The following is a 22,996-nucleotide window of genomic DNA, read 5'->3' on the forward strand; positions in this document are numbered from 1 at the left end:
TGTGGAGAGTGTGGTTGAGAGGGTAGCGTGGAGAGGGTGAGGTCTCCAGAGACCTGGTGGGGCTCGGAGACCAGGGGACGGGTAGGGGTGTCTTGGAAGTGGTGCTGACAGGCTCGTCGATGGATTCAAGGTGAGAGTGGAGGGGAACAGAGTAATGATGATTTTTGCCTCAGCAACAGGGCTAATGGTGGTGTCACATATGAGATGGGAAAAAAAAAAAAAAAAAAAAAAAAAAAACAACCAAGGGAGAAACAAGTTTGGTGGGGGAAAAAAAAATCAAGTGTTCTGTCTTGACCGTGTTGGTTTGAAATGAATACCAGACGCTTGAGTGGAGACGTCAGGCGGGCAGTTGGACGAGTGAGTCTGAAATCCCAGGGAGGGCTCTGGGTCGAAGATCAGCAATTGGCATCTTCAGGCCAGAATTGGGATTTAAGAACTCGAGGCTGCGCCTGACTTCCTACAGGCACCGTTGGGATGTGTCAGGGGAGGTAATCTACCTCAAAGAATGCCCGGATCAGGGCACCGTCTGACGAGTGTGAGGTTGGTTCTTGCACTGGCTGTAGGTTTATTGGTTTTCAAATAAAGACACAGCAGGATGAGGACAAATAGCATTTTTAATTCAAAATAGACCAGTATATAATTTGTGGGGAGAAGGCAAGAACGTGCAGAACGACTGAGGTAGGGAGCACCCAGGAGTTTGGCCGGTGAGGTTCTCGGCCTGTGTATCATCCCCCGACCCACTCACCCGGAAGGCTCTCTCCTGTGGGGTCACCCTCCCAAGGTCTGTTTGGGTGGAGAAGCCCATGTTGGCCAGCCTGAGTGACAGGCCCCTGCCGTGGAGGAGGTGGGGGTAGGCCCTGAGCCCCGAGTGTGGGGTCCTCCGGCATGGTGAAACATCAGGCATCCCCAACTCACAGTTAAACTGGTGTTTGGAATATAAAACAAGGGTTCTTACCCACGTTGCTGTCCTGCTTTCTGCAGGAAATACACAGGTTGTTCACACTCCATGGGCAGAGCCTTGGAATCTACCCTTAGCCTGGAGTCTAACCGCTGCCTAGTGATTTGGGTTTGTCTTACCAGGTGAGGGCTTGAGAACCAAGGGTGGGTGGCCTCCTGCAGGAGGGAGAATCCCTAGGTAGAGGGTTGCTGGGGCTAAAGTAAGTTAGTATTGGCTAATCTAAAAAGGGACGGGGCGGGGGGACTCGTACCAAAAAGAATCAAAGACCCGAATTGAGGTCCTTGCCAAAGCAGAACCTGCATAAAATTAGGGGAGTGTCTAACGTGAGCTGGGGCAAGAAAAGTGAGTCCTTGGAGAATTTTCTACTGTGTTGAGAAGGCTTTAGGGGTGGGTGTAGTTGCCCATCCGCAGGGTTCCCTGGCGCACCGCATGCTCCTCCTGGTGGGCTTTGAATGCTCTCTGGCGATCAGCCTCGGTGGGGAAGGTATCGAGATGGGGACACACCTATGGATAGAGGGGAGCAGGTCAGTGGGTACAAGGCGCCTTCCCAGTGCTCCCTTCTCTCCTTGCCCGCCCCTCCATTTCGATCTTAGAGCAGTAATACAAATCACCATATGGGGGAAGGAAGGGAAGAGTCAGTGCCGTGAGCATCCTGGCACCGAGGGGCGATGGGTTATGACCATGGGCCAAAGGCGGCGAGGCCAAGGCTGCTTGGCGTCAGCAGTTTTCCTTCTGTCCAGCTCATTGTTAGGGAAGATGCACGAGTGATAAACATCACCTGACGATGACCGGAGTCACCATGCAGTGGGACCTAATAGCCAGCATCACTCTTCCCATGCTGGTTTTCCACCATTAAAAACCCTAAACAAGCTGCCCTCTCCGGGGGGGGGGGGGGACTTCTGGCCCCGCCAGTGCTCCTTCCTGGGAGTAAGCTCCAAGTCCCTCCTGCCAGGTGGCAGCTGCCCGAGGAGGCGACGGGACCAGAACCAGAGTTTACAAATGCCACCCTTCCAGAAGAAACGTGAGGGACAGATCCAATGAGTGTCTCTTCCGTTGAAAGGGTATGCAGTCAGTATTTCAGGCTGCCCTTCCTTCTCAAGAAATGGTGGTAGGCGAAAACCCCTCCTGCCTCATGGGTCAGTTCCATCACCTCCAAGAGCAAGAAAATCTCCTCTAGGACAACCTATGGGAGGCCCAGAGTGGAAAGGTTTTGCGCTTGCTTGTTTATTTACTCACTGATTCATTCATTCATTCAGGTGATGCATATTTATTGAGTAAAACTCTGTGCCAGGCACTGGGGATACAGCAGGAAATGGGGGATTTTCTGTCCCCTCAGGGAGCTTTTATTTAATTAATTGATTATTTACTTATTTGCAAGATTTTTATGTATTTATTTGAGAGAGAGGAAGAGCAGGGAAGGGCAGAGGCAGAGGGAGAAGCAGACTCCCCACTGAGCAGAGAGCCTGACTCCTGCCTTGATCCCAGGACCCCGAGATCATGACCTAAGCCTAAGGCAGGTGCTTAACCAACTGAGCCACCAGGCGCCCCATCAGGGGGGAGTTTTTAATCCAGAGGAGGAGCAGACATCAACAATAATTAGGCAGCTGTTTCACCAGAACTCAGAGAGTAGAGGGTGTGCAGAGAGCACGGATAGCATGAGCTCAGCCCTCACGGGAGTTGGGGGTGCCCCTCTGGGGAGGAGATGTGAAGGGGAGGCTGGAAGGGTGAGCAGGGCTTTCCCAGGCTAAGGGGGCAGGTGTGTGCTGGCCCCAGAGCCCACTGGAGCTCCAGTTTGCAAGAGGGTGAGGTGGCCACAGCGGGGAGCTGGCAGGGGTTCCCTATGGGTTTGCAGGAGCAGCTGAAGGCTCTGCTACATCTTCAAGGTGATAAAGCAGGCCCCGTTCTTGTCAAGAATCCAGGCCAGGGCCGCCCTCTGGGTGGGGGTAGCTAAGCCCCAGTGCTATAGGCAGCCTTTATTTATTTATTTTTTAAATGTTTTATAGGCAGCCTTTAGGTGTCAAAACAGGGGAAGGGAAAGATAGGAGGAGGATACAATAGTAAAAGGCACTAGAAGACAGGGAGGGATTTGTAAAGAGACTTTTTGCTTGGGGGCCCCATACTCTGGCCCCCGTCTGGGAACACAGAGGCCTGGGAGCTCCCCACCCCTGGGGAAAGTCATAACCCTTCATCTAAGCTCATAGCCCAACTGGTTTCCTGATGGCAGAAAACTGGGTAATGTCTCCACTGAGATCAGGTGCAGAGCTGACACCCATGCTTCCCAGAAGGCAGCTAGAGATGCTCAGGAAGGCTGGCAGTTTGGATCTCCAGAGCTCTTGTGGGCACCCTGGCTGATTCAGATGACCAGCTGGCTGGGACTCTTGCATGTCCATGGTCTCCTGTAGCACTGAGGGTGTGGCAAGGCTCCCTGGTGGCCAGGCTCTTAACAGGGAAGCTTGGCTCAGTAGCCCACATCTCTGCTATTTCTATGCCTCCCCCTGGCCCTTGTAGTGGGCTGAATGGTGACCCCCAAAAAGATATTTCCACATCCTAACCACTGGAACCTATGGGTGTGACCTTATCTGTAAAAAGGGTCTTTGCAGTTGTAATTAATTTAAGGATCTCAAGATGCAAACATCCTGAATGATTCAAGAAGGCTCTGACTCCAATGACATGGATGCTTGAGACAGAAGACATAGACACAGGGTAGAGGTAGAAGCCATAGGCTGAGTGATGTGGCCACAGTTCAGGAATGCTAAGAGCCAGCAGTAGCTGAAAGAAGCAAGGAAACATTCTTCCCTAGGGCCTTTGGTGGGAGTGCAGCCCAGCTGAAACCTTGGTTTTGGAGTTTTGGCCCCCAGAACTGCCAGAGAATACATTTCTATTGTTTAAGCCACCAAGTTTGTGGTAATTTGTTATGGTAGCCTCAGGAAATGAATACAACCTTCAAGCCATTCCCTGGGCATTTCAATATGCAGGAATGGCAGATGGTACTGATGGCATTTGGTGGATGGTGTTGATTTGGTGTTGATGGTGAATAGTATTGATGGATGGTGGTGTTGGTATTGGATAGTGTTGATGGTGGGTGGTATTGATGGATGGTGGTAGCTGGTGTTGATTTGGCGTTCACAGTGGATAGTGTTGATGGATGGTGGTGTTGATGGTGGTTAGTGTTGATGGATGGTGTTGATTTGGTGTTGACGGTGGATAGTGTTGGTTGATGGTGGTGTTGATATGGGTAGTATTGATGGTAGATGGTGTTGATGGTGGGTGGTGTTGATGGTCAGTGGTAGGTGGTGTTAATTTGGTGTTGGTGGCAGGAGGCTCAGTACTCACTCTCATCCCTGAGGAAGTGGCAGAAAGATACAGCCCCTGAGTTGCTGCTCAGTTTAGAAATAATCAGGTGAAAATCAGCACACACACAAAAGAGAAATCTGGAAATTTTCTTTTTTTCAGCCCCCCTTTACTTAGAGACTTTGGTAGGAAAGGTATTTTCATTCAAACATTCATCTAAAATGACTTGGATGGATGACTTGGTTAAGTCATCCAAGACAGGGAGCTCAAGCGAGTGCCCAGCCCTGGGGCCCTGTAAGGCAGGGTGTGCACCTCTTCTGTTCAGGACCCTGCAGTGCCTGGCCTGGGGCCATGTTTAAACAAAACTGGAAAGGTGTGTGAATGAACCAGTGAGTGAATGAAGGCAGTCGGCAGGGCTCATCTGGCTCAGAGAAGGCTCCTCAGGCCAGGTGGACCTTGAATATGGCCTGGAGGGGTTGGAATGAGGGAGGTAGGAAGGGAGGTGTAGGGAACATGGTGTCAGCAGGGGTGGCAGGGGGTGCATGTGTCCTGGGCTTGGTGTGTGTGTCCAAGGTGAAAACCAAAGGAGATGTGTGTTGTTGGGTATAATGGGCTCTCCTAAGGCCTAACTCAAGCAAAAGCTCGCCCTCGACATGGGATGGGTCTTTGGAAAGAGAAGGGAAACTGGATCCCTTGAAATCCCCAAATCCCCCAGCAGGACCCAGGAGTCCATGGAGAGGGGAGGTCTGGCTCTCAGATGCCAAGAAGCAGGGTGCCCGTCTGCGGAATCTGTCCTGCTCTGCACCACTGCACCCATCAGCGGCGCCAAACTTGCTGTTTGCCCGGCACAACGCACGGATTTCACATGAGCCTCAGAACATCCAGACGTTGTCTCCATTTTACAGATAGGGAAATAGAGGCCCTGAAAGGTTAAGTCACTCGCCCTGGTTGCATAGATTGAACCCACAGCCATGGGACCGGCCTAGCTCTTCATTGAGAGACTCCACTCTTTTTTAATAATCGCCCATGAAATGAGTCAAGAGAGTCACTGCTGGGAACCTAGTGGCTCCTATCCCACAGGCACACTCTCCCTTCCTAAAATAGCAACTCAACCAGGAATAAGGATCCTAATTACAAGTCAGGCCTCAAGCCGTGTATGGTCACGACCCCCACGGACCCCTGGAGTCAAAGGATGAAGAGCTATGGAGCAAGGAATTCCTTCAGAGATGCTTCTAAATTAAGCCATCTGCGGTCTGCCTCTGCCTGGAGCTAAGAAATTGTAACGGCTTTGGCAGGAGACAGCTTTGCTCAATGGAGCTGAGTCGCTCTAGGGTCCATGCAGGTAAATAAGAGGCGAGCGTCCCAGCCTGCCAGGAGCCCTGGGAACAGAGCAGGTGGGGGCAGCTCTACCTGTGTTGGCCGAGGCCCTGGACCCGTTTGAATGGGCAGCATCAAATAGTGTTGCCCAAATCGGGACTGGGCACCTCCACCGTGCAGTATACCTGGGGATATGCCAGTGAGTGAGGCAGACGGTGGCAATTGTACCCGTGGACCCTGCAAGATGGCATGGGAAGTGGCTGCTGAAAACACTACACATGCTTAGTGGCAATTTATTAGGATTGTGGATGAGGGTTTTCACTCCATCCAGGGGGCAGGAAGGCCTTCCTGGAGAGGATGAGGGAGCTGGGCAGGGGACGGCGAGGGAAGAAAAGTCTTCGATGGTGGGGACCTGCCAAAGCCCTGCAGTGGGAAGAATTTGGGCAAATGAGAGCAAATGAAAGTGTATCAGTGTAGCTGGGAGATGAGATGAGGCAGAGGCGCTGAGCAGCCATCAGATCTCAAAAGAGATTAGTGTTCACTGCTGGTCCTAGGATTCCTAATCCCCTCCTCAGATTATATATATATATATATATATATATATATATATATATATATATATATATATTTAAAGATTTTATGTATTTATTTAAGAGAGAGAGAGAGAACATGTACAGGACAGGGGGTGAGGAGGGATGGGCAGAGGCAAAGGGAGAAGCAGATTCCCCACTGAGCAGGGAGCCGCAGGGCTTGATCCCAAGACCCTGGGATCATGATCTGAGCCAAAGGCAGATGCCTAACCAACCAACTGAGCCACCCAGGTGCCCCTCAGATGATATTTTTGGCAACTGAACTTGAATAAAAGATTCCCAGGGTTTGAAGAGACCTTGGCCCCCATGGAATCCAAATCTATAGACGCAAATCCAGGCCCCCAAGTAGGAAGCAATGCCCTGTTCTGGGCTCAGCCCCAGGCAGTGAGCCCAGCAGCCAGCCCATCACCTTTCCCGAGTCCACCCCTGAGTCCACCCCTGCCGCCTGTGGCCCTGCTTGGCCCCCAGGGGATCTAGATTCCTGGATTCCATTTCCCACTGCTGTGGAACACACCTGTGTTCTGCTCTTCCAATCCACTTTCGATGGACCAGCTTTTCATCCGCTCCGTACCTTAGTTGTACCATCACCTCTTCCCTAATTTTGCTCATGACTTCATTGATTCCTTCTTTGAGGCCACTCCTACCGAACTTCTATTCCTGGCATCTCGAGTCATCTGCGAGCTAATTACCCTTCACTCCTTCTTTTTCTAATATCACCGTTTATATAACATAGCATGAGCAACTCCTTTGCCCTCTAAATTTTCTTTGATCTCCGTTCAGCTTCGAGTTTTGAGTATATTTATTTTTGTTCCATTCTCTTTTCATCTAATTTTGCTATCAGATTTCTGTTTGGGTTCCTTCTTTGCTCTTTTAGTGATTTATAAATGTGCTTTTAAATTTCCAGGCAATTGTATTAGTTACATCTGTGACTGATTTCTAATTTGATTTCTTTGGTGCCAATGTAATTTGCATGAATCAGATCCTGTGTGTTTGCTCAGCTTTTATTTTTAAGCTTCCTTGAAAATATGATCTATTTTCAACAGAAAACCCCTCAGTGGAATGAAGTGGCACCATTATGGAGCTGGTGCCCACATGATCTGGGTTCAGGGATAAGACATGTCCTTTTTGTCCTTTTTGTTTCTGTACTGGTTATTTGAGTATCTGTGATGTCTGAGACTCTGTGCTAGGCACCAGGAGATTGGACTCTGTGCTAGGCACCAGGCTTTTCTAAAAAAAAAAAAAAAAAAAAAAAAAAGAAGAAGAAGAAGAAAGCCTCTGCTATCATGGACCCAGGAAACAGTAATAAAAATGTAATCACACAACTAATTACTCAGTTTCATTTGTGCTGAGTACTCAAAAGAAGTACCAGATTTTTTTTTTAAGATTTTTTTTCCAGGGATATAATGTCATTTAAAAAATTTAAATTCAATTTATTTATCTTTTTAAAGATTTCATTTATTTATTCAAGAGACAGAGAGAGAGAGAGAGGCAGAGACACAGGCGGAGGGAGAAGCAGGCCCCATGCAGGGAGCCCGACATGGGACTCCATCTCCGGTCTCCAGGGTCACGCCCTGGGCTGAAGGCGGCGCTAAAATGCTGAGCCACTCGGGCTGCCCTAAATTCAATTTAGTTAACATATACTGTGTATTATTAGTTTCAGGGGTAGAGTTTAGTGATTCATTAGTTGCATGTAACACCCAGTGCTAAGATTTTTTTTTTAAGTAATCTTTACACCCAACATGCAGCTTGAACTCACAACCCCAAGATCAAGAGTCACACACTCTATCAACTGAGCCAGCAAGAACCCCCAGAAGTACCAGATTTGTGAGAAGTTAAATAACAGAGAACCAAACTCCTACTTTGGAGACAGAGGAGGTTTCCCAAGGGGATAACACACAGGCAGTGACTCAAAAATAAGGTAGAGGTGCGGTTGGGGGTTGGGGGTGAAAGTGGTGTTGCTATCCCACGGCGGTCAGAAAACAGAAAGAAGAAATGAACGGGCCATTCACAGAGGGGAGATCTGAAGGACAATAAATGCAGGAAAGAAGCTCAACCTAATGTATGCAACCAGAGAATGAAGAGACAAAATGCCATGTCGTGCCCATCACACCAGCTGGCGGCAGTAATGGTAACGAGCCTGACATTAGAAGTGGGAACTTTCATATGCTGCTAGCAAGGGTGGTACTTGGTACAATAACTCAAGAGGATTTAGCATTACCTGGAAAGGCTGGGCATGTGCACGCCTTGTGAACCAATGAGTCCATGGTTAGCTATAGACCCTAGAGAAACTTTCAAAAATGTCCACTAAGAGATGTGTACAAGAATCCTCATGGTAGAGACGCCTGTGGGGCTCAGTGGGTTAAGCATCTGCCTTCGGCTCAGGTCATGATCCCAGGATCCTGGGATGGAGCCCTGAGTTGGGAATCCCTGCTCAGCAGGGAGTCTGCTTCTCCCTCTGCCTCTGCCCCACCCTCTGCTTGTGCCCTCGCACATTCTCTCTCCATCCCCTTTTCTCAAATAAATAAATAAAATCTTTAAAAAAAAAAAAGAATCCTCGTGGTAACAGGATACAAAGTATTAGAAATAACTGCATGTCTATCAGTGGGGACTGGACAAACCAAAGGTGGTAAATTCATACGGTGGAACACCCTGCATTGCTTAACACGAACACCCTAGAGAGGTCCTGTCCAACACGGTGGCCACGAGCCACATGTGGCTATTTAAATCTGAAGTAACTAAAATTAAGGGAAATAAAAAAAATTCAGTCCCTTTGTCGTACTAAGCACATTCTGAGTGCTCAGGGACCCCACGCGGCCAGTGGCTACTGATGGACATTCCCATCATCACAGAAAGTTCTGTGGGACAGCACTGCTCTAGGTCTGGGTCAACACGTGTGAATCTCGAAAACAATGTTGCAGGGGAAAGAAAGTTGAATTTACAGAATAGAACATAAGGATGATGCCATTTGTATGAAAGATTTAAAACCTACAAAAGAGTCCCCTGTGTTGCTCAAGCATGTGTCTGAATCTAGTTAAATAGAGCTGGAAGGAAAAGATGTGCCAGGAAGTCATGCAAAGCCCTGCCTCGGGGAGGGTGGGGAGTGGGAACAAGGAGGGAAGCTCCGAGGGCGTCAGTTTTATCTGTAAGGAACGATTGCGTTTTCTTCTTTTTGATGTGAAAACACAAGGCGGGGTTTTGGAACTGCGTCTTGGAGAAGTGACTCAGGCAAGGGATGGAGGCGTGCGGGGGCTCCTCCCTCCACACACAACTTAGAAAGAGTTACTCTGTTTGAAGAGATTTATTTGCTGGAGATTTGTGCATGAATCCATTTGAATCATTTGAGTTTTGCAGCCAAATGAAGTTTCATGGCCGGTGGTCTGTGGCTTTGGCTTGTGCTGACTTTTCCCGTGTTAGACTTAATCCTGCTTCACTGGGCACATTCATCTCAATGTCCAGGAACACATCTGAGACCCAAGGAGGAAAGACGCGGTCGTTTTGCCTGGTGACACCAGCCTCTGGTCCAGTCCACATGCTGAAGAGTGAGCGGCATTTCGCCTTCTCTCTGTCCCTGTCTCCTTCCTGTCTTCTCCCTTCCATACGAGACCTCTGTAGATGGTATGTGGTGGCAGCCACAGCACAGGGCTCTTTATAGAAGGTCAGGTCCTGTGATTGTTCATGAAACCACCCCCAGACGCACATGGAGGGCATGTGCAAGTGCCCACGGCAGCTGGAGCAACTAACCCGCCACCGGGCAGGTGCGCAGGCTGAACGGCTTCCCCACCTGCCTGTTGAGCCCAGGTCTCCAACATGGTCCTATTAAAAGGGGCAGCTGGGCCAGCTGACCCTCCAGTCCCCTCTCATTAGCCACACAATAGCCCCCCAACTGGACATCAAGCCTTCCAGTGCCCAGTCTGGGAGCCAAGAAGGCAAAAAGCAGGATTTGAGAAAAAAAAAAAAAAAAAAAAAAAAAGGCCAGATTAAAAAAAAAAAAATCTGCCAAAGAGCTAAACAAAAACAAACAAACAAAAAAGACAACTATAAAGATCTTAGTTTAGTTTAGTTTTTTTTTTTCTTTTGTTTTTTGTTTTTTAAGTGACATCCACTCTGGGGACCAGGAGAGAGGTTTTGCTTTAAAAGATTGAGGGGCTGTCTCCTCTAATGAGAGGTACTTGAAAATTATGGATCAGTCCCAGGTCAGTAATTTCTGTCAAGTTCAGGGCAGCTGGAGGTCAGAGGCCCTGGTAGAGCACAAATCCGTGCAAGACGTCGTCGGCACACAGGCTGCGTCCTAAGCTCTGATGTAGAAGGTTCATGGTTTAAGTAATTAACGAGGGTGACAGTCTCTCCTGAGACATCTGGTCCCCTAAGTTGTTATTCTGCTACTGGCTCCAATTTCTCTGTGGTCCAAAAATAGATGAAGCAAGGACACGGGGCCTGACCCTCCCTGCTGACACATGCTGCGTTTTCAAAGAACATCCAAGCTCAGGCTTAGGAAGCAAACTTCCTGCCTCCACGGAGGGTCTCATGTGGCATCACGAGGAATCACCACGTCGGGTGAGCTGGCGTGGGGGCGGAGGTGGGGGGGGGCAAGCAGTGGGAAAAACAGCTCTCTGAGGGGCTGGGGGACACCATCCTCATCTGACAAGGAGGCCTTGGGATGGTTAAGTGTCTGGCCCCAGGAGACCCAGCTCCCTTACACACAAAACCAGAACTGGGGTCCAGGTCGTGCTCCACTGACTCTTGTGCTCTTTGAGATTACAGGGGTGGGAGGAAAGATGGCCACGCATGTCTTTGAAAATGAGTATCAACTTGCTGTTTCCAGAAACTATACGGTATCTCTAGATCATTTCTGAGGATTAGCTAAGGCTAGTTAGCCGTTGCGATCAAAGTTGGACAATGAATCTTTTCGCTAGATGCTGGCTGATAGGTAACAAGGTAACACCGTGGTGGGGTGTTTGAATGTCCCCAAAACCTCCACCTCTGCTTCTTCAGCTTATAATGTTCATAGGCTTCAGGGAGGTGAGAGTCATAATGGATAATCTGGGGGAGCTGAGAACACACCAGACCCTCCTTCACCATCTGAGACCATTTCACAGCAGCCAATTATCACCCTACTCCAGCCTCCAAAGACTGCATCCAGGCAATGAACACTCATCTGACTCAAGTGGGTTATTCTTATTTTTCAAGCGGCTTGCCTTTTTTTTTTTTAAAGAGCTTTATTGAGATATAATTCATGTATCATAAAGCTCACCCATTTAAAGTATATATATCAGTGATTTTAGGTACATGCATAGGATTGTCCACTTTTATTGCCCCCAAAAGAAATCCCATACCATTTGTACTCACTCCTCATTTCCCTTTCCCGAGCTCCCGGCAACCCCTACTTTCTGACTTTATGGATTTGCCTGGACATTTTGTAGAAATGGAATAATACAGGGCATGGTCTTTTGTGACTGGCTTCTTTCCCTTCACATCATGTTTTCAAGACTCTTCCACACTGTAGCAGATGTAAGAACTTCATTCCTTTTTATGGTTGAATAATGTTCTGTTGTATGGATCTACACAGTTTTATTCCGTCACCAGCTGATGGACATTGGGTTGTTTCCACTTCGGGGCTAGGATGAAGAATGCCGCCGTGAACACTCATGCACAAGTTGTCATGTGGAAACATGTTTTCCTTTCTCTTGGTGAGATACCTGGGAGTGGAATCGCTGGGCCATGTGGGAACTCTGTGTTTAGCCTTTTGAGGGAGCTGCCATGGGGTTCTCCAAAGTGGCTGCACCGTTTTGTATTCTCATGAGCAACATGGGAGGTTGCCAATTTCTCCACATTCTCACCAACACTTGTTACGCTCTTGTGTTTTGATCATGGCCATCCTAGTTAGCAGGAGTGAACTGGTGTCTCATTGAGGTTTGATTTGTGTTTCCCTGATGGCTCATGATGTTGGACATCCTTCGTGTGTTTATTGGCCATTTGTGTATCTTCTTTGGAGGAACATCCATTCGATCCTCTGCCCGTTTAAAATTTGAATATTTACCTTTTCATTACTGAATTGTAAGGGTAATACTTATATTCATAGATACAAGTGCTGCATCAGAGATATGATTTGCAAATATTTGTTTCTAGTCTGTGGGTCAGCTTTCCACTTTCTTAGTATCATTTGAGGCATCGAAGTTTTTCGTTTTGATGAAATCCAATTTACCTGTTTTCCTTTAGTGGGTTATATTTGTTTCCTCTTACATACATATCATATTAATGCACCATAAAAGGGAGGACTTTCAGGAGATACTTAGCAATTTGTTTACACAGCCCCTCTAAGGCAGGGACGGTGAGCAGTCTTCATTTCATATATCATATCAGTTCGAATAGATTGATGGTGGCTGTGTGTTATAAAATATTCTCAGGCTGAATTGAAGCTCATGTAAAAGTGTGCAGGGATCAACTGGCAAGGCCTGCCATGGGCATGAGAGAGAGAAGGTACCATGTTTTTGTTCTAAGAGATGACAAGAGTCTCCTCTATTGGAGACGAATAAAGACTCAAACCCCCAGGAGAAGAAGACATCCATCGGCTCATCTGCCCTTAACTCTGCCTCCTTCTTCAAGTCCCCTTGGGTCACCCTTACCTGGGATGGCCAGTGGGTCCATGAGCGAGGGGAGGGCATGGAGATAGAAAAGGGATGAAGTGGGGAGGCCAGCTGGAGGCTGGCAAAGAAGCCAGCATGGACCGCCTGGAGTCTTGTTAATGTGTAGTGGCCCCAAAGCGGCAGCGACACAGAAACAGAGTGAGATCTGACCAGTGCTGCTGTTGTCATGTCATGGGGGATAACATGTGCCACTTTTTTTTTTAGTGGTTCTGCTTTTAAAAACCACATCCTTATGTAGGATGCAAAGCAGGGGGAGGAAGCTGGCGGGCAATGGCTTTAAGCAGGAGTCCCTTCCAATGAAATCCGAAGTACGTGGGATGCCCCGCTGACTCAGTAGAGCATACAGCTTTTGATCTTGGGGTTGTGAGTTTGAGCCCCATGTCAGCTGTGCTGTTTGCTGAAATAAACTTAACAAAACAAAGTGTGGCCCAAAGACTGTCCCCAGCAGTGACTCCTGACTCCCATCCTCCTCTTGCCCAGCTTGTCTGGGCTGTTGGGGTCAGCCAGTCTCAGGGAGCCTCCACGGAGGCTCCATCCGGGAGCCCTGGATGCCTTCGTTGGAACCATCCATCATCTGGGCTCTGCCTCTCAACTCCTTTTTGAAACAGCTCAGCTCAAGAAGAATGTCACACTGGAAGCTGTTGTGTGGGAGCCAGATGCGAGGCAGGAAGAGCAGGACCCCATCCCGTTCCCCGTTTCCACCCCGGAGCCCCCATCCAGCACGTGTGTGCACGTGCACACACACACACACACACACACACATCCAGGATGCAAATGATAACCGCAGAGCCATCACTTGTGAAGCTTGACAGAAAATAATGAGAAACACTAAATCTTTTATAAGGTCAACACTCGCCTTAGCCGAGCAGCTGTCAAACAAGAAAAGAATTTAGCGCCGGAGCCACGAAACTTCCATCGGCTCATTAAGCCCAACAGGGCCCGGCCTGGCGTGGCAGAGGAGACGAGGGGCCTTCCGTTTTGTGTCAGTAATTTGCGGCGGAGGAGGCAAGAAGAAACACCAGCGCCAAAGGGGCCTAGGGGGCGGCTGGGGAATCGTTAGCGCGCCAGGAGCGGCCTCGGCTCCTAATTGGAAGCATTGGGCATTATCAACCGAGGATTTGCCTCCGCTCCCTGACAGCTAGTGGGCCCGAAATGATCGCCCACTTGTCAGTGTAAAAGACCATTAAAAACAAGCCATTTTGATTTAATTGGAGGTGGTGCACCGTGGGGCCAGGTGAGGAGGCTCGTCAGCCCTGCTCACCCAGGCTGACGCCTCTCTCCCTCCGTGACGGGCCAGAGGTGGGGGATGGGGGTGGGTAGTGTGCCTTCCAGACTCTTCGCCTTTCAAAAACTGTCTGAGCAAGGAGTGAATGGGAGACAGAACGAGCCTTCACAGCGGCGGTAGAGGCTGTTTTCAATGGGGTTGTCAACAAATGCCGTGACAGGCAGAGCTGCCGGGGAGGGGGGGCCTCCTTTTCTTTTCAGAGCCCAGATGATGGGAGTCTGCTCGGTGCTATTCTTTAGAGAGGTGGCCGTCAGGCGTCCATCTGCCAATGGGAGACGGGATGGTCCGTCGGGGTGCTTAGCCCACCCTCCCCACTCAGAAACATCTAAGAATGGGACCTGGGAGGTCATGGTAGGCTGATCTTCCGTGGACAGCAGGACCCTGTCTTTGATTTTAAGCTCAAGGAAGAGCCAAGGAGGGAATTAAATGAAAGCGGTGTGTTGCTGAGGCCCTTCGAGTTTTTGAACGGACGCCCCCGAGTGGAGGCCACTTGGGCTGGCGTCTCCGTAGTGCTCCCCCAACGGAGGCCATGGTGCTGTGCCCGGCCGACAATTCTACATCATCTCCGTTGGAAGAGGCCACCTGCTATAAATATTAACGCAGACTCGCAGTGGGCTCTCCCACCAGGGTGGGGGCCTCCAAGCACGTGGAGCATCTATCTGTGTGTAGCTTTTGAATCCGAGTGTAGACTCCCTGATGCCAGGGACTGTACGTGCTGCATGTTGATGCCTGGTATCACGAACACCATGGGTACTTGATAAATATTAATTGGCGCTAGCAGATCTCAGAGAGGTCTACAGATTTGTATATTAATCTCACCCCCGTCCCACAAGCAGTGACCTCATTTGCTGCCTACTGCACGTCCAACAAGACAACGCTTGCAGGAGCATGAGGGGCTGGAGGGGCGTCTTTGGGAGAGTGAGGGGGAGACACACCAGCCGATCCCCTCATAAACCTCCACTGTTCATTTTGATGAAGGATCAGGCTGGGAGGAGATACCAGATCCCCAGCGAGCATCAAATTCCAGAGCTCCAAATTTTGCGGTTGGTTTTAGACAATGGGGATTCCTTAATTACTTTCTCTGGAAATTTACCTGACACTGCTTTCTCAGGTAGCGCAAGGTGGTTATCCGGGCGCACAGTTCCTCGGTTGACAGAGTCTTTGATTTTGTGCTTGGTTGCAAATTAAGTCCTTTGCTGAGCCATCCGTACAGTGCCCGTTGGTGCCTTATCGCTTATTCATATCGGCTGTTGAACAACTCCTGTGCTTCTGCCAGGGAAGCTGGGGACACACTCAGATGTTTGGTGTCCACGGCCCATTGCGTTGGGGCACTCATGGTGAGGTTTGGTGTCTTTCCCTTTTTCCTTATTGAAATAATGAGCATGAAGAATTTGCGGGGAGGGTAACTCTTAAGAAGAAACAGACCCTTTCTGTGGTTGACAAGGCTGACACTGTCAATTCAGAAATAGGAATGGAGCTAAGTGTCCTTAGCTAGACAGTGAGGATGTTATGCCACATTCTGGACACTGTTCCAGGGAAATAGCGACAGATAAGTAACTTCAAGTTACAGGGGTTACTCGACTGCTAGGGGCACTCTGTAGAACTAAACAAATCTTGGCTAGATGACTATGTGGATGAATAGATGGATGGGTGGAAGGATGGATGGATGGACACATGGACAGATGGACAGACAAATGGATGGATGGACAGATAGACGGGCAGGTGGATGGATAGATGGACAGAATGATGAGTGGGTAGACAGAGGGGAAGATGGATGAATGGATGGATGAACAGACAGACAGAGAGAAGCACAGATAGATGGGCTGTTGGATGGGTTAGGAGCTGAGATAGAGTAACAGCCATTAGAAATGCATCCAAGATACGGGCATCCTTAACATCCTCTCCATCTGCTTTGCTGAGTAGAAAAGATACTTTATTTTCTTCACTGTCTCTTGTCTCTAATCAAATGATTTTAAGAGGCCTAATGAATTGTGCATGATGTGAAATTAAGTATTTAAGAGTTGTATAAAGCAGAGACTTTCTGAAGAAAATGTAGAGTCACATTCTCCATCCCATGGGGTCATTGCCAAGCTCCTGGACAGTTCTTGGCACACAGAGTAAGCATTCGAGACATAGTGGCTGCTACTATTATTACTTTTATTATCAGATATAAATCTGACTGTGATGTTTTTCTGAGATTGCCCCCAAGCAGGGCATATTCACATAGATTCTTGTATTAAATGATTCAAGTGACACTGACAGACATCTTCAACCACAGCCTCACTCACAAATATGTAGAAAGGCTGACAAATCTTTTTTTTTAAGACTTTCTTTCTTTCAGAGACAGAGAATGTGAGTGGAGGGAGAAGCAGAGGGAGAGGGAGAGAATCCCAAGGAGATGCCGAGCTGAGCGCGGAGCTCCACATAGGGCTCAATCTCATGACCCTGAGATCATGACTTGAGCCAAAACCAAGAGTCAGATGCCTACCGATTGAGCCACCCAAGTGCCCCAAGTTGACAAATCTGTATGACTGTAGATATAGGTAGAGAATACAACACCAAGTGGCAGAGGTCATGGCACCTGGGCAGTCCACTGTCACTGCCTCATAGCACCCCACCTCTGGCATTCAGAGCTCTGTACCCGGAGGAACTGTCAAGAGCCTAGGCATCCATGCAGAGAGTGTACTGGCAGACAAAAGGGGGGGGGCAGGTGATTCTGTGAAAGGAGGTGGATTTCAGCTGAACTTGAGAAAGAAGTGGCTGCCCCTGAACATTCCTACATTGAAGTCTTGCCCCTCAGTGTGATGGCATGTAGGGTACGGCTTTAGGAAGTAACTGGGCTCAGACGAGGTCATGAGGGCGGCCCCCACAATGGGATTAGTGCCCTTATAAGAAGAGGCACTGCAGAGCCCACTTTCTCTTTCCCTGTCATGAGAAGCCACAGCGGGAAGGTGCCTCCTGCAAGTCAGGGAGAGTCTCACCAGAACCCCACCATGCCGGTCCCTGATCTCAGACATGCAGCCATCAGAACTAAGAAGTCAATGTCTGCTATGTAAGCCACCCAGTCTATGGTATTTTGTTACAGCAGCCTGAACAGATTAAGACAGAAGTTCATAATCCTCAGGGCTGTTTAACAGATGAGAGCCTGCCTCCTGCAGGCGTTTCCTTTGGAAGGCCCCAGCATGCTTCAGAGCAAACATATGGAAGTGCGCCCACATGCCACAGTAGATATATGCTTTAAGCATCCCTGTGCAGAGTGAGTGACAATGACCAGGGAACTCCAGGCTCTGCATGCTGAAAATGCATGCTTGGCGGCTACCCCAGACCCACCAGCCTGGATCCTGGGAGGGGCTCTGGAATCTGCATTTTTTTGAGAGAGAGAGAGTGTGTGTGTGTGTGTGTGAGAGAGAGAGAGAGAGCTGGGGTTGGGGGTGGGCAGAGGGAGAGAGAATCCCAAGCAGATTCCACACTCAGCATTCAGCCCATCTTGGGGCTCCATCTCATGACCCTGAGATCATGATCTGAGCTGAAATCAAGAGTCAGATGCTCAACCAACTGAGCCCCACCCAGGCACCTAGAATCTGCATTTAAAGTTCTCCTCAGGGGACCCAGGCACAGACAAGTCTGAGACCTGTGCATCTGTAGGAGCAGACGCCAAAGCCCCATCCAACACAGAGATTGTGTTGCTCCATGACCATCCCCTGGCCAGGCCCACGCCGGGCACTTTATGTGTCCCCATGCTATGGGTGCAGGTGCAGAGGCCGTCGTGAGGCAGACGAGCCCACAGGCTCAGCTCTCCCCCCAATGCCCACCTTTTCATGCAGCAGGCCTGCGATCAATGACCTTTTTCCTTTTTGGCCTTGGGGCCAAATTGTAATTTAAAAGATGCTCGGGGGCTTTATCAAAGTCTAAAGGCTTTCAGGGCAGTGGGAAATTTTGTTTATTGCAAGGGCTTAAATCAGCCAAGAGCAGGGCTGGCCACGACCCTCTGGACACCTATAAAACTCAAGTTCCTGACTGCCCTTCACTCTCCTTCCCAGGCCCTGTATTTAGCCCCCGACTGGCCCCTGACCTCAGTTTCAGATCTGTAGTATTTATCAGCTCTACCAAGGCCTGAGGCCTGGGGCAGCCTGCCAGGGGGCCCAAGCCCCCACTCACCGGGGCACATGACTTGAGGCCTCCCACCACAGTGCCTTCATCTCTGAGACAGCACGGCTCTTCTTGGCCATGGAGAGTGAGGGGGAGCATTGCCACATAATGAGAGTGCTCCTCAAAGCACCTATGAGGTGCTCTGGACACGTGAGCTCTGAGTGTTGTCACTGTCACTGCCATTGGGAACGCTGCCTCTGAGGAACTTCTTGGGCATGCTTCCCTCTTGCTTGTCCAGCTGCTGGACTCGGGTCACACTGCTCATGTTCCTTTGTGGGCTCTAACGCATCATTGCCCAGGACCTCTCTGAGTGGAGGAAGGGAAGAGGCCAGGAAACACTCCCATCCTCTTACTTTCTCCCCAACACCTTTGCATCTCTGAGGGACACCAGGGAGGCCGTGTTTCTTGCGTGCGGCTTTGAGATACAAGCACACCAGCCTCTTGGATTGTCCTGCCCCGCACTTTAGACAAAGCTCAGTGTACCGAAGCAAATCACCTCCGGTTGTTTATCACTGGAACCTGCTGCTGGCCACATGCTAGGTGGCTCTGGGTCCTGTCATGGTGGCTGCGTGGGTGCCTGGTGACAGAAGCGGGTGCGTGGGGATGCATGCAATGGAGCTTAGCCCCAAGTTCTGCTCAAGCTGGGAGATCTCCTTCAGATCACCAAGAATTGTTCTCTTGGGGATGGGCTGGAAGAAGAAACTGGGGGCCACCTCCAAATTCAAAGTGAGAGTTTTGCTACATCTAGAGGTTAGAAATATATGCCTGATGCCAAACAAGCTGTCTTGTCTCTTTTCTGGTTGATTTTCAACACCAATAGAAGTGGTTTTGTCCCCTGCTCGGGAGAAGAGTGTTCTGTCGTGAACTGAGGCACTGGAAATGTTAAGGGGACAGTCAGGCCGGGGGTCCCCAGTTAGAAGTGCAAACTCCCATTTCTCTGGGTCCCAACATAGATGCCTGACCTGTCCCTCCGTGACCTGGGAACCCAGACTCGTCCCCACTGTTCCAGAAACTTTGCTGCCATCCCCCCACCTCCCACCACCACTTTTGTCTTGTTCTTGTCCCCAGAGCTTCAGCTCTGGCTCTTTGTGACTTGCCAGTACTGAGCAGCAATGTCACCTCACGAGCAGGTGCCTAAAAATTCTGTCCCTCCAAGGTGCCAAGATTATGTAAACCAATTAGGCCCCCGCTTTCATCTCTCCAGCAAGGCAGCTCTTCTGCATACTGATCTGATTTATAATGGGGGCATCTGTATTTAGGGAAGAAATGTCAACTGCATCAGGACCTCTGAATCACTCTCCCTATTGCCCTGTTTCCGCGTGTGACACATTCCATCCCTGCGCTCAGTGCCCTACGCAGCAACATGGGCTGATTCTTATTTCAATGCAGCAGAGCGACAGGATTCTTAAAATACATCACTGGTGCGGGGACCTCGGGGAGGGGCAGCAGATCTGGCATCTGTCCTTTCCAGGCTTGGAAGGAGTGACTTTGGGGCTGGACACATCTGTCCGGGGAAGGGCTCATATTTTGTTGGCCCTTTGGAGCCCTTTGGAGAGGTGGCAGCAGCTGGGTGGACGGGCTCAGAGCCCGCTCTGGGGGTTTAACAGAGAGTTAACTTTCCAGCCGGCTATGATTTGTAAGGGAGCTTAAAGGTGGGGAAGAAAATCCTTTTCTTAGATTCAGCAGCTTTCACTAATCAGCTGCATCTCTGGGTGTCACTGCTTGGCTGACTGCTGATTTTTTTTCCTGCCGTCTCCATCTCCGGTTCTATTAGGGAGCTAGGGGCCCAGGAGACCCAAGGCAGGGTTAGTCTTCCACAAAGAGAGGAGTCTGATCCCAGCATTCAGAGCACAAGAGCTTGTAAATCAAACTGTTAGTTTAATAGCTTCGGCCATTATTCTAAAGCAGTGGGGCTGAAACCAAAAGCCAAATGAAAATATAGTCAATTTGTTCATACTTTAGTGACTGAATGACTATGTAATGTCAGTGGGTATTGGCACTGGGGAGGACAGACAGGTCTGTCAGGAGAGAGGCACAGTATTCGGTTGCGAGAGGTGACCTCGAGATGCTTGGGCAAACCTCTCTCTAAAATGGGCTGGGGATCTCCAATTATAGCATAGACTTGGCCAAGGAGAACCAGACTCAGGGAGCCAACTGCCTTCACTGCTCGGGGAGAGCACTGGCCTCTGATCTCGGCGCCTGATGGAAACCCAGGGTGGAAACCGAGCATGGCCAGCAGCGCAGAGCGCTTGTGAGTTCAGGAGGGACTGGGCGGAAGGGGTCTTGAGCCCTGGGACAAGCACTGGAGGAAGGACATAATATCCCCACCTTTCAAATCTGTTTTTTTTTTTAAATATAGCCTTATTGGTTTTGTAAAAGTCATGTACTCACTGTAAAAATTCAAACGATGCAGAAAAGAGAAGCAGAGAAAGTAACACTCAGCCTCACCCCACCCCAGAGGTCACTGCTGCTGCCACCTGGGGACCCCTCCCTCTGGACAGACACCTGTGCAGGTGTGTGGGCCTCCATGCCAATGGCACCACACAGCACATGTTCTTTCCCCAGTAATGTGTTAGGAACATGTCAATAAGGGGACTATAAACATTATTTTCAGTGGCTGTATACTATTTCACAGGATTATATGTTATCTATGCGATGTCAGTATAGGATCCTTCAAGTCATACGGAAGCTGCCTCTACTGGCACGTCTGGGCTGACACGGTTGTGGGGGTGTAGCCATAAATACTTGGGAGCACTCCCCCCGGATATCTGTCTCTGGGCTATTATCACTGGCAATCTTTGTAAAGAAGGATAAACCGTCTGCTTTTCCTGGCTTAATATCAGGCGGCCACACGATGTGCGGGTTCAGACTAGGACTATTAATAATCCCCCCTCCCAACAGGCAAGCCTGGATTCCGGGCCCTGCCTGGAAAACCCGAGCAGGTTTCTGCAGAAAGGCAGGTGAGCAGGGTGGGCCAGCCAGTACCAGGATGATGTTGACGGGGGTATGGTTACTCACGTTGCCCCCCAGTCCCCAGCTCACAGCTGCCAGCTGAGGTTAGGGTCTCCCCACCATTTCAGGCTTTGAACCCTGGACACCAGGGAGTGGAGCTGCTCCAAACCTCCCCATCTAGCTGTGCACCCCTCTGTCCATCTACTCACTTCTTCTCTTGCCAGTCACCAGCAGCCAGTGCGGGAAACCGAGCACGGCCAGCAGCGCAGAGCACTTGTGAATTCAGGAGGGACTGAGAACCCGGTCTGGTGCAAAGATGCTCGACAAGATTTGTGAATGAATGAGTGAGTGAATGAATGACCACCAGGACCTTCCCCAGGGAAGATACCATTTATTGGCACCTTAATAGAGTCCAGGTGCCCTGCTGCATGTATACATCGAATCCTTCTGCCACCCTCATCTTCAGAAGAGGGAACGGGGTCTTGGATGGGTAAAGCCACGTGACAGGCAGGGAGTGGCAGGGTTGCCCCGAGTCACATGCACACCCAGACATAGCTCGCGGGGTCCCTCCCCGCTGGCTGCCCCCCCGCCCCTGTCCCCCGGGCGCATTGCGAAGGGCACGAGCCCTGTTGCCACTGGGTACCGAGGGTGTCGGCTGCAAGCCCAGCAGTGCCTTCACTCAGGGACAGGAGGCGGTGAGCTCACATCCCGTCCCCCAAATGGGAGCTTGAGGGAAAAGGTCCCAGCCATTTCCCCTGACAGCTCCCTCCGGGTTGGGGATCTGCTACCTCTGGGAGCCACCAAGCCCCCTCCCACACGGCTCCTCGATCAGTGAACCCTGGGACCGCGAGGCCTTAGGTTGGAGGACGCCCTTAAGAACTGTGCTAGCGCTCACTTCCAGAGGAGGAAACTGAGGCCCAGAGAGCCTCTTCGCCTACCCAGTCTCTGGGACACGGCCATCCGTGCGGTGGCTGGCGGCACAGAGCAGAACGGGCGCCGGCCGCCCACGGGGTGCTTCCTCACCTCCGGCCACGTGGTGCCGCAGGTGGCCGGCTCTGGGTGGCCCCTGGTGGCCGGGGTTGGTCCCCTAGAGGGCGGGCCGAGGTGCAGGAAGCCAGCTCGCCCGGTGTCCACTGGCGCAAGGAGTGGGCCGCCCGCCCCTGCCTGCTGCTTTTCCACGTGAGAGGTGTTTAATTATTTCTGACAGGGTTCAGCGGCGACATCTGTTCGCGAGCGGGGAGAGTCCATTTAGGTTATCCATCACTGTGACAGGTTCAACTTTTTTGGGAGCGCTTTTCCCTTTCATAATGGGTCTGGGGGGTGAGGGGGGGGCGACGGCTCAACACAGACACGAGGCACAGACAAAGACCCTCCTGGGGCTTCGTGCAGGATGCCAAGTAGCCCCCCACGGCCCCCACCCGCGCTGGCCCTCCTGAGCCTGGACCCGGTGGGGGTGGCCAGGGTGGGGGGCACCAGGATGCTCAGGTTGGGAAAGGGCTGTCAGCGGCTCGGTGAAAGGCTTGGTAATTCTTCCCCCGTCCTGGGCTGTACCGCTCATTCATTCATTCATTCATTCATTCCATCTCCCCCTTCATTCATTCTTCCCGGAGACATTCAATGACCACTCACTGGGTGCGGGGCTCTGGGGACACCATGAGGGTCCAAGGACAACAGGCATGGGCCTTGGGGGCTCCCATTTTGCTGGGGAAGATGGACAACTAATTGCCCACTTAACTAATTAATTGCAATGAGGACGCACACTGTGAAGGGGAGAGAGGAGCCCGGAGATGCTGCAGAGGCACCTGCCAGG

General features: G+C 50.4%; 1 protein-coding gene across 2 annotated transcripts in view; it reads right to left on the minus strand.

Moving 5' to 3' along the window:
- Window positions 1-596: 596 nt before the first annotated feature.
- CFAP77 (cilia and flagella associated protein 77) overlaps window positions 597-22,996 on the minus strand; it is a 136,895-nt gene continuing 114,495 nt past the window's right edge. For both annotated transcript variants that reach the window (XM_038548935.1, XM_038548936.1), the window contains exon 6: window positions 597-1,462. In XM_038548935.1, the coding sequence (XP_038404863.1) occupies window positions 1,340-1,462 (123 nt within the window). In that variant the 3' untranslated portion in view covers window positions 597-1,339. The remainder of the gene's footprint in view (window positions 1,463-22,996) is intronic.

This window comes from Canis lupus, chromosome 9 (genome assembly GCF_011100685.1).
Source record: "Canis lupus familiaris isolate Mischka breed German Shepherd chromosome 9, alternate assembly UU_Cfam_GSD_1.0, whole genome shotgun sequence".
Taxonomy (NCBI): Eukaryota; Metazoa; Chordata; class Mammalia; order Carnivora; family Canidae; genus Canis; species Canis lupus.